General features: G+C 35.8%; 1 protein-coding gene across 1 annotated transcript; it reads left to right on the forward strand.

Moving 5' to 3' along the window:
- Positions 1-574: 574 nt before the first annotated feature.
- LOC124445978 (sodium-dependent multivitamin transporter-like) lies at positions 575-11,700 on the forward strand. Its single transcript, XM_046996768.1, has 15 exons — positions 575-1,065; positions 3,182-3,247; positions 3,469-3,520; positions 4,599-4,666; positions 4,741-4,895; positions 5,711-5,851; positions 6,242-6,371; positions 6,755-6,843; positions 7,337-7,449; positions 8,180-8,250; positions 8,743-8,829; positions 9,011-9,195; positions 9,599-9,699; positions 10,790-10,947; positions 11,430-11,700. Exons 1-15 carry the CDS (start codon positions 727-729, stop codon positions 11,487-11,489), a joined length of 1,815 nt encoding a protein of 604 aa, XP_046852724.1. The 5' UTR covers positions 575-726; the 3' UTR covers positions 11,490-11,700.
- The last annotated feature ends 724 nt before the right edge of the window (positions 11,701-12,424 follow it).

A 12,424-nucleotide genomic window follows, 5' to 3' on the forward strand; every position in this document is an offset into this window, starting at 1 on the left:
GCACACACGAGTAAACAGCTAAGCTAATTTCACGCGTGGCTGTTAGCTCAGCCAATAGCTCATGTGTGCGGCGGGCTTTAGTTTAATCAGGATGAAAGCTCTCTCACGGTGACCTCTTTAGTTGGCTTTGACAATGCGTGAAAAGTAACTTTCAAAAATTCTTTGTCGCTGGTCGACAAGAATTTTGAAATTACTGTTAAACGGCGAGAGATTTATATCTTTCAAATATCAACGGCCTGAATTTTAAAACAATTTCAATGGTGGGGATAGTACAAGAATATCATGGAAGATAAATATCTACTTTTGAAAATTTTTGGCGCCAGTGGTGGGCACTTACTATTCAACCAATTGATCTGAATGACGTGAATCAAACACTCGAATAGATATTGACAAAACCTTTTACAACAACACGCATTTATTTAATGTTTTTCAGATGAACCTCGATTCGTCACAAGGTTATATGTCTCTGAATTATTTATCATTCAATACTCATTATGAAGCCTTCATACCATCATACTGCAAGCCGGGTGAACATTGTCATGCGCATCATATTACTTGCAAATATTTGAAATTTGCACATCGGATATGGTTGAATTATCAACAATAAGATTGCTCGTGTTGTTAACTGCGTGAGCGTTCGCTGCACGATCGGCTCGTATATGTTGAGCAAATAAAGTACCAGAATTGTACGCTGAACGTTGACTTGACGAAACACAGATTCTCGAAATGGCCGACAAAAGCTTTCATGCCGTGGACTATGTCGTGTTTGGTTTGATGCTGTTGGTTTCGGCTGGCATTGGTATTTATCATGGATGCACTGGAGGAAAACAGCGCACGACCAACGAATATTTGCTTGGAAATCGGAGTATGAAGACATTTCCCATAGCAATATCGTTGCTGGCGTCTTATCTCTCCGCGATAACTTTGCTTGGCGTCCCAAGCGAAGTTTTTACCTACGGCGCTCAATATACCGTATTACTATTCTCTTACTTCTTTCTAACGGCGACTGCTGCCGTTATTTTCGTGCCGATTTTTCATAATCTGCATCTCACAAGTGCTCATGAGGTAAGTGTAAAAAGCCACGGAGTGAAGTAAGAAAGTGAACTTCCTAATCTGCTCAAGTATTTCAGAGAAAAAGCGGTTAACGGTTGTCACCGCGTGCATGACTATCACCGACCAATATCATACAGAAAGTTATTTGAATTTTAGCGACCATGCAGTGATCATTGCAAACGTTTACGCTTGTATTTTTTGGAATGTTTAATACCTGGGTCACCATATAGTAATTGTGAATGGTTAATGATCATGAATGAAACTCCGCCATAAAAATGCATGGTGAACTTCGAGTGTTTCATTTCAAACCATTAATAATAATATTCGATCGTTTCGTCGTGGATTAGTTTTTTCTTCGTCATTTGCACTCGATCATCACTCTACTCATGTTTATATTTACTTTCCTGGACTATTGAAATCCGTTCAAGGTCGAGTGTGTAATATCGTGCAACACACTTGAGCGAAGCCACAGCAACGCAGCTAAATTTTAACAGACGTGCTATATATGTGTGTTACGGCGATTTTTTATAGTGTGCTTCTTAATAAAGAGTTTATTTTAACGGTTTTGTTCCGAGAGAAATACTGGAAAACGTATTCTTCGAGACAGCAAAGCTATATATGTGATACGTGTGTGCTGGAAAACGTACGTAGAAATGCAAGACTAACATATTTTATAAATGACGCCTAATTTTCTTTGAGTACCTGATCGTAAGCTATCTACAGCTACAATCTAGCAGCACGCGATATCTTTAACACGTAATCGTTCATTCAAAACACATATTGCATAGCATGCAGTTGCTAGTGAATAACCAAACCCAAAATCCATTTTTTTCATTTAACTTCTGCGTATTTGACTCGAAGCGTGATTTTACGCACATAATGTATGAATTGTGGGAAATGACTTGCACCTTTTGTATGGAAAAATGCAAGCAAACGTCAAGGTCTTTTGTGTGAGTGGGTCAATATCATTAACAATCAACAAGAAGTTCGAATAGCTCTGGCACCAATCAACAACAAGATTGTATTATTCAATCAAACCGATGTCTCAATCATTGGTCTCAATATGCGAACGCCTTAGCGAGACATGCGGGAGCAATAAGGATAGTCGATACACAATTTCAAATTTCTTGGATTCTATTTTAATACCACAAGAAATGGTGTTTATACCGTCAGTGGAGTTTGACGTGAACATCGTATTTTGCACGTTTTTTCGGCACCTATATTTGTACTTGCTTTCCACTAACCATTCCGTGCAATTGACAAACATTAGAAAATCGCAAGGAAGTAAAGCATTACCTTTTAAAGCCTTTAAAGGGGTCATCTAAGTTGCGTGTTTAATTGTTTTCAAAAATATCTAATTAATTATGTGTGCTCCCGTTAATGTTGGAGTTTCGTATTGCAGTTTTTTATGTTATGGATCATTGTCATAATATATAAACGAGTTCACACGCATGCGTCAAGGAAAGTAAATGTTGTACTTAAGGGTTCAGGTGTTTCGAACTTGGACGAGGAATTTGCCCAATTCACATTCTCGCACTCTGCGTAAAAAATTAGTCGGACTTTGACGTCTGCAAGCTCACCTTGCTAAATGCACGGACACTTAGAGCTGAGTGCTTGACAGCTGTTTAACCATTACAAGGGCACAAAAGGAGAAATACGAGGAAAATGCGGAACAAGCTAATCAAGCTGAATTTCATTGCACGCCTTTAACCCTTCATTTCACGTTGATGCAGATGAAGCAACGACCATTAAACGATTCGTGAAAAATTCAATTCACGAAAATGGTTAAACGACTTGACGTTGAATTTGCTAACCATCAATTATCATATCACTAACGACGTCTGACAAATCTGGACAGCTGTTTTGCTAATGTCGTCCAGAGTCCAGAGGCACATTACATAAAATACCCATGGTCATTGAGCCTGTTGAGTCTCTCAACAAAATCTCTCAATCCAAACTTGTCGATTTAATAAAGAGCATTTATAATCATATTTTGATAGAACCTAGCATCATGTAAAATACTTATTTCCGGTTTTGATCTTTTCTTCAGAAATTATTGAAAACAAAGTGCTAGTTATATTAATATATTTTCAAACGAACGATCGTTAATGTCGTTTTTTCTTTACAGTACCTTGAACTCAGATTCGGCCTTGGAGTAAGGAGACTCGGCTGCTTCTTGTTTGTATTTCAATATGTAAGTTTGCACAGTTCCCGCTCGTTTTCATGGATTTTTCTCCTGTAGGAGTCCGTAACTTTCAATGAATTCAATCGAAAAACTTTGTGATAATTTTATGTTCTGGTATAATGACTTTAAGGTGGAAAAAAGCATTACTGGATTATTTTTAATAAAACTTGAACTTCATTTATAGAAACTGTCCAAATTATTTACAAAATGACTTTTTGTATTTTTCTTAGTTATTGTATCTTGCTGTTGTGCTGTATGCTCCGTCATTGGCTCTTCAAGCAGGTATATCTCGCGTAAAATTTTCATGAGTAGACGAAGTATTGAAGTTTTTTTCAATTGACCGCCATGATATAAACGATTTGAGTAACTTTCATTGAACTAAAATACATGGAACGCTACCTGTAATACAAAACCCTAATATTTTTTTGAAGCCGTGATTTTACCCGTGTGTAAGTCAATCAATTATTACTCCGCGAGAGAATCTCGAAACACGACACACGCGTGTCTGGGGTAAAATCTCGCGTGTCTGATGCAAGATTTGTCTTCAATTATTTGCTTCATTCCAAAGCCATCATCAGAGTATACATCCTAACCCTGATGTATACTCTGATGTATACTCTGATCCATCAGGGTATGGATATACATCCATACCCTGATGTATACTCTGATGATGGCTTCATTCCAAAGCCATCATCAGAGTATACATCAGAGTATACATCATCAGAGTATACATCCATTTTATATTAATCCTAACACGGTTTTTTAATATGCACATGAAAAAGTAGTATCCCGAAGGTGCAAGTTCAAATCTCGTCCAAGTCACATGTTTTTCATGTGCATATTAAAGAACCGTGTTAGGATTAATATATTATTTGCTTAAGGTAGCGTTCCATGTATTTTAGTTCAATGGTAAATTTAGACTTTCTACCATTTTGGTGAAAGGATGTAGCTGCCATCATTTCTTTGTGAACGCGTTCATATAATGCATTTTTCTTCGTGCATATAATAGAACTATGATAAGGAGTGTTGTTTACAATCATGGAAATTCTTGTACACGATTTTGTCTTCATACGGCTTTCATCTTCGGAAATTGAAGTATAATATCGTGTTACACAAATATCCAGCATAATGATGCAGCCCTATTTATAAACAAACAATTCCTGAGATACAACAGCAGCGGAACTTTTCCACATTTTTGTCGTAAGTCATGTTCTGAGATAGAGGGATAATTACATCAAATAATGGACAATTGGTAATTATTTGTATTAATTACGATTCTACAGTACAGACGCCATAATGTGCCTAACATCATTGTTTGAAGTCAAATATTTTAGATTAGATTTTCGTATTTTATTTACAGTTGCAGGTGTGCCCCTTGCTGCGTCGATCATTTCTACTGGAGTCGTTTGTACTTTTTACACCACTTTGGTATGTTTTGAAAAATCATTCGGGTAAATTTTATTGTCGCTCATTTCATTAAATATTTATTGCGCTCTGTTTAGGGTGGTCTGAAAGCCGTGGTGTGGACGGACGTTTTTCAAGCAACTGTTATGGTCGCCGGTCTTATAACTGTTTTTATCGTAGGAACAATTAATGTCGGCGGGTTTGACAAAGTTTGGCAGATAAACAAAGAAAGAGGAAGATTAACATTTTTCGAGTAAGTTAAAAAAAATCCGCTTGGAAATGTCACAGTGTACTTAGCAGGGTCCAAAAGCAAAAAATGTGATTTGGTCTGAAAGAAGTAATATAATTAAGTCAAAACGAGGCATGACTAATAGGTATTTATAGCTCTGGGGCCGGTTACCCGAAGCCCGGATAGCTTGTCCATTTGATAGCAATTTTTTCTAAACTTTTATAAAACCTTTTAAAAAGCAAAAAATATACGATTCGAATTGAGCAATAAAACATTGTTTCGAAGATTACGAAATTTCTTTGTCGTAAGAAAAACATAAACACCTTTTTTACAAGTTTGAAAACTTTTGCTATACAATGGATAACGTTATCTGGGCTTCGTGCAACCGGCCCCTGGTAAAGCCAATTTTTTTTAACTTCTTATGGTAGGAAACCTGGGCACTGAAGCTTAACGGTAAATTTAAATCTTGCATGCAATCAGGCTTCTTATAGCAAGACCTGCGAATGGGCGTGTTTGTAAGTCAGGCACGACATCTGTAAGTATGGCATGAAATACATACCTGCAGCATGATGTATATATATTTATTTGTTGGGGGATTGCATGTCTTGTTAAGTACATTTTAGATGTATGTAACACAAATATATAAAAATGACTATATAACCACAATGCATGTGTTTTTGACGAATCATAGATTTATAGCTTTATATTTGTGGTCCTGGAATGGCCAAATCTTTTACGGACATAGTATATTAAGCAACATTACAATGGTATGGTAATATCCCAAAAAAGGGAACTTTCCTGGAAGTTTGACAAAAATATTTTCGAACGCGATTTTTTAGTTTTAATCCTGACCCAACTGTTCGTAACACATTTTGGACATTGGCAATTGGTGGTGCGTTTACGGCTATGCCTCCATGGACTGTAAGTCAGGCTGCAGTGCAAAGATTTCTGGCTTCAAAATCTGTTAAAGTTGCTCAAAGGTGAGTGTTCATTTTATTGCCACAACTGTAGCTAATGTGTTGTAAGGTTGTGATGTGAACATAAGCATTTCCTTGAGAGCATGTTCATGCAAGCTGGTCTGCAGGCTGTTTACAAATAAAAAAGGAAACGAGACATCCTCTTATTTGTCAAACCTGTGATGGTAACAAAAAGATTATTTCGACTCTTATACACTTTCTCAGACGAGCCTTTTTACGCTTTTAGGTATTGTTGTTGTGTTTTTTTGACATTTTGGCTTTAAAATTGCTAATTTTCATGTAAATTTTTGTTAGATAACACACATGCATGTCACATATCATACTCTGGAGAAATGTTTTTTGCACACAAAACGACGTATTGTTGCAACTATAGTTTTCGTAATTTGCTTTCAGAGCGTTGTGGTGGAATATACCAGGTTTGATATTCATTGTAACATTTTGTTGTTTGGACGGTCTTGTTATCTTTGCTGTCTATTCAAATTGCGATTTGGAGAAATCTCGAAAAGTTACAAGTAACGATCAGGTATTTTGACACGATTACAGGTTTTGCAGCAACTTATTGCTTTGTTTTTTGTTATATTTCTTTATAAAATAACAACAGTATGTATATAGAGTCTGCTTTAGCCTGTCCAAGTGTAGGAAACTAATCTGAGCTCAATCACTTAAATTTAACACATTTTTTAAAAATTTTTCTCGACCTTAGCCCTCAGGTTTTTACTGATCATGCTCTCGAGTTCACCGAAACACGGTTAGCGTAAGCTTATGCGAGCACAAAAAAACATCTTTTATTTCTTACTTAAATGAGCATACTTTATACATATTTTACTTCTCAAAACAAACGAAACAGCCTCTTGACAAATTAAGTATTTTCCTTTAGCTATCGGTTGACGTGTTGTGTTCTTGCAGGTCCTTCCCTATTTTGTGATCGACAAACTTGGCAAATTGATCGGTGTGCCTGGAATTTTCATGGCCTGTCTTTTCAGTGGTGCATTAAGGTTTGATTGCCAATCGTCATCCTCAAATATTCCCAATGCCACGAAATCGTGTATACTGTAATGGATATAAAAAATTTCGGAGGCTCAGATGAATTTTTGTAAAATGGTCATAGACACCAGAACTTGGATTTGCAAGATTTTTTTGCAAAACTATTCATGACGGTTTTAAAGTTGTTCAATCAGTGTCTGTGTTCTTTGATAATATGAAATATTGTATGTGTTTTTCATTCGCTTTCATTTATTATTACACTCCCGTTTGCCTTTGCTCTTTTTTTACTATGATTCCTTTCTCGACTGACTCCACTGTAGCCAGCGCAAAACATATTTTCATTTTCAATGTACCATTTTATATTTTTTTTTGAGTTTACATTTCCTTTCTTTTCCGTATTTCTCTTTCATTTTAATCCATTTTGAGTAGGAATTTCTACGGAAGAATGAAGCTTTGTCTACATGCAATATCTATCTATAGCAAAAGATTTCTTTTTTGATATAGCACAGCATCTTCTGGACTCAATTCTTTGATAACTGTCACGCTGGAAGATCTTGTGAAAAAGAAATGGACAAATATCTCTGACTTTGACGCTACGAAACTTTCCAAAATGCTGGGTAAGATTTTTTTGTCTGCCAAAATTCAAAATGTTTGAAGAACGACAAAGATACTCTGTTTTAGCCCCCACTTGTTACAGAGTGTTTATGGATGATCTGTTTTTGGGCAGTTTAAAATACAAAATTTTAATTAAGGGTGAAGAATTGTTTGCTGTACACTACTCCGGATCGGTCTGAAAACGGCGTAAAAAAGTAACAGAACCGGGTTGCGTTTACACTGCACCAGAGCGGAATTGTTTGAAATAGTCTCTTGCCGGAGGGATACAACCACACTTTTACGGCTCGGCGTAATGTAGACGTAGTCTTATACATGCAGACCCTTATATTTATCAATGGAAAATGAAATTAATATTTTCTAATTAGCAGCAAATTTAAAAAACATTTGAGGAAAACGACGACTTTTTTAATGCAAACATGTTTCGACATTCATGAAATGAATGTACTGAAACCAAAATTCCACAAGGACTAGCAAAGAGCTTGCATTGCCATACTAATTCATTGAAGCTAAGTCCATTCTTTATGCTTTACAAATACTGAAATACTGTGCTTTTGTGGTTGTCCAGAAAATCATGCTAATAGTGCGACAACGTTGCGAAATTTTCCCATATAGAGATGATGAAATGTACACACATCGCTGCATGTGTGTCTTTAGTATCTACGGTGCAACTTTCATTTATTGAAGGCATTGTCACAATTTATAGTAATTTTCACCTTAACACATTTTACACAGCTGTTGGTTATGGTATTGTCATCATGGTCGGGGCATTTGGCGTGAAGTATTTTGGTAGTCTTGTATTGCAGGTACGTCTTTACTGTACCTAATGAAATGGTTCGTTCGTATTTTTTTCATCATGATTATAATTACATTTTTCGCTTTTTTTAATGAAACTGCAGTTGCTTTCTAAAAAATACTAGTCGGAGCCAACATTTATTAGTCCGTGCATCTGCAATTATCATTTTTAGGGTTATTGAGACTCATTGTGATATTTGATATAAATGTACTATCTCGCAAAATATTGTAATCACTTTTTCATTATTGTAATATGCGATCATAGCTTTTTGCTTGGCTATAATAATATTTCATGCCTAAGAAACGTTCCTTGGAACTTATGTGCAACGTTTTGCATCGTTGATAACACTTCCAATCTCTTGTGGGCATCTTTTATTGTATTTGTATATCTCAATTAATCTTCCATGTGCTACAATTTTATATCTTGATGTTGCTATACCTATCGAGAAAGGATTTTTTTCTGCTTGTTTGTATGCCATGTTTGAAATTGTTTACGCATTTAGCTTGCCTACAGTATATTTGGCATCGTCGGTGGACCTCTTCTTGGAATGTTTTTCTTGGGAGTTCTTGTTCCAAGAGCTAATTACAAGGTAGGTATACAAAAATGTTTGAACAACGCAAACAATAATGTAAATAAAACCTTTTAAAAAGGCGATTAAGTTAACTAGGCTGAACCTGTTATTTAATTCCTCCTGATAACCCCACTCACATCGTAGTGCAACAGCAATCATTTCAAATAGGAATCAGTTTCGATCTTTCATGTTTACATAGGGTGCGTATGTTGGTGCTGTGGTAGGATTTGGTTTGACACTAGCAATTGCTGTGGTTGGAATGACCTATCCTCCTGACAAAAACGTGAGCAGCATTTCAATCCAGAATTGTACAGATGAGATCAGAGCAGAATTTTTTAACGAAAGTGTGAATGGATTTTTTCCAAATAGCTTTAAACCTCACAGGTAAGTCAGCAAAGCTTAAATATGTAGGGGGCGTCCGAGTGATTATTCAATTGGTTAGCTCAAGAAAGTAATCATTTTGCATCGAGGACATGCAGGGAACACGTAGGGACATCTTTAACAGTTATACATAAAACGTGCACTCTACAAGCTTTGGACTGAGAGGATTTTTATTGAAAATGTCTTTGCTTTATTGTGGTAAATTCTTAATAGCTCCGTACAACATTTTGTTGATATTATAATCTGAGCAAAATGGATGCTTATTTGTCGCTTTTTTTTAACCACTGCGCAGTACATAGTTCCGGAGAATTCTGTATCTTCTTATTTATCTTATATTATGGCAATCTACATTCACCAAGGCGCAACCATCAACGTTTTATAGTGTAAAATATATTTTTCCACATAGTGAACCAATTGCGAAGCTTGGAAGCTTGTCTTATTTATGGTACAGTGCTACAGCAGTCGCCACAACATTTGTCGTTGGTGTAATCGTCAGCCTTCTTTCTGGTGAGTGTACTAGTCTATATTTCCAACATAAATAGTGGCTTACTATACGTTGAAAGACCTTGAAAGTAATCGAACAAAATGTATGTTGGTGATTGACTGAACGCAATGCAATATACGAATGTAATGTGAAAGAACCACCCTGAATTGACGAAAGAAATATTTGCACTTGGTCGATATGATAAATTTGAGCCAAGTCTTATCTATTTATGGTAAAAGTTTTATTCATACCATTGCATGTCTAATTGTTCTCATTTGCCATTTCAAATTTTTAAAGACGTCGGAGACTGTTATTCCGTCTTTAATTTTACAGGTAGTGAAAAGGTCATAAATCACTTAATTAAAACAAATTTTACGTATATAAGAAAATTGCATGTTAGATGTAATAATTAGTGTAAAAGTTCACTCTGTAATTAGCTAGCTGCGCACACTTTGCAGTGCAAACTGTCGAACGATTGAAATATGTCTTTTTATTTTTTTCATTTATGCATGCGAAGAGAGATTTTTTGATTTCCTGCAGTCTGATTGGCTGCAGAAGGGGCAGCTTTTTACGATATCCTCACCGCGGTTCAAAAGGGATATTTTTTCGCAATGTATTTGTTTACTAAGTGATTTAAAAGCAATATGAATTGTTCAACGAGAAAGCAAATGTATTGAGGTAGTAGTTATCATAGCGAGAGTGAATTTTACCGCTGTATCCAGATCATGTGAAGTTTGTACAAAACAATACAATTTTAGTACAAACAAGCCACATATCGGCCATTTTACAAAGTGAATTTCTTCATTACAAAAACAAAAGAATATTTGTTAATTACCGACCTCCCAGCCTGTAAGTAACAAATATATATTTTTTCTCAAACGACATTTTGTAACATCTTTGATTCATTGTGTTGGTCAACACATGTAACAAACAGAAAAGTGGTTTCGATCTACTTAATTAAGGAAAATAAAGACATTATCTGGAATACCTAAAATTGAACAACACTCACAAAAAGTAGCATCGCGGTCAATTGCAAATTTTGTATTGTTATATAGTTTTCAAACTTTATTGTATGTTTTATAAAATGATCAAAGCATTTTTACATATTCTTAGAAACAAAGGATGATCGTTATAAGCGTCCTAATCCTGAGCTGCTCTTCGACATCCCCATGTTTTTCAAATCATTGTGCGGCAAAAAAGGAAGTTTGATGATAACCAGCGTTTCGTCTCAATCTATTGATGGGCAAAATGGAATGTCCACAAGTCCAAAGGTATGTTACTTGGAAAACATGCAGCAAAGTTAGGTGTTGTGTTCGGTATGCAGCAATGGTAGGTGTTATGTTAGGTATGCAACAATGGTAGGTATTGTTTTGGGGTATGCAAAGGTAGGTATTGATGCAACAATGGTAGGCATTATGTTAGGCATGCAGCTTAAAGGTGGGAATTCCGTTGAGTATGCAGCAATGGGCAGGTGTTATGTTAGGTATGCAGCGAGGATAGGTATTTTGTTGGTAGAGTAGGCCTGTGGCAAATTGATACTTAGAAAGATCAATTTCTTACCATATCAATCCATGGCGCGCGCACATTGCAAGAACGTCCCTGCTGATTCAAAATTTTGTTCCGACTTTTGCAATCAATATTGTTAAATTGTACAATGTGTTCTCGATTTTGATTGCTTCTTTAAGGGTCGAAATGGATTAAGGGTAGGGAGAGAAAGATACGGAATGTTGTTAACGAAATTCGTTTGTTTCAGAAAAAAAAGAACGAGGAAAATGTTCAAATGAACGAGATGACGGACTCATTGGTTCAATAACTGTTCCTTTTTCACGTACTCTACAATGACCGTGAAGTATTATGGGTCTACAACATTTTTTTACACTGATATTTTGATTTTTAACAATTTTGGGAAGTGTATTGTTTGTTTTTTTTTCTTTTAAATTGTAGCTAAATATTGAAATAATTAAGACAATTAAGCATATTTGAGCAGATATATATTAAATACACTTGTTATTATAGATTTTCAATTGGTGTACGTACTTCTCATGAAAACATAGCCAAAACAACACATTTTGCGTGGTGTTAGCTATAGTGTGACGCCAACGGGGGGATGGGGTTGATAAAATCCATTTTAAGTGCTACTCAGACAGCAAAACGACTGAAAATTTGTTAAAACGTATGGCAATATTTACAAGTTTATTTTTAACGTTTGTCTGGGTATTAATTGAACACATATACAGGTATAACAGCGAATTCCAGAGACCAACAAAAAAGCGTTAGAAAGGAGAGCAGAGGAGTGTGATTGAACTGTTTCATTTGTTGCAATTATATTCACATTGCTCTTTAGCTCACTGACATGAGTAGGTAAATACAATAAACATGAAAATGTTGCTTGATAGCATAGAAAGCCAGGTTTACTACTCTGATTTAACACCACAGATCTGAATTGTTCAATTTGCATAAACTCTTTCGAACGAATTCATTGATCTATAGTGGTTATACTCAACCTTTTGCAGTTGTACTTATTCGATTGCAACTAACATTCGTATAGGAATATGCTAACATGCATATATATATGAATAACCCTCCCCCAATCATCGAAGGCAGCTGCGCCATTGTGTATTTCCCAACTCATCAGTCAGCAGAGGAGCAATGTTATATCATTGCTACAAATGAACCAGTCCAGTACCTTACATTTCTCTTTTACACTTCAATGAAGATCTCTTCAGTTGCAGTTACATGTTGTCAAAA

This window comes from Xenia sp. Carnegie-2017, unplaced genomic scaffold (assembly GCF_021976095.1).
Source record: "Xenia sp. Carnegie-2017 unplaced genomic scaffold, XeniaSp_v1 HiC_scaffold_22, whole genome shotgun sequence".
NCBI lineage: Eukaryota > Metazoa > Cnidaria > Anthozoa > Malacalcyonacea > Xeniidae > Xenia > Xenia sp. Carnegie-2017.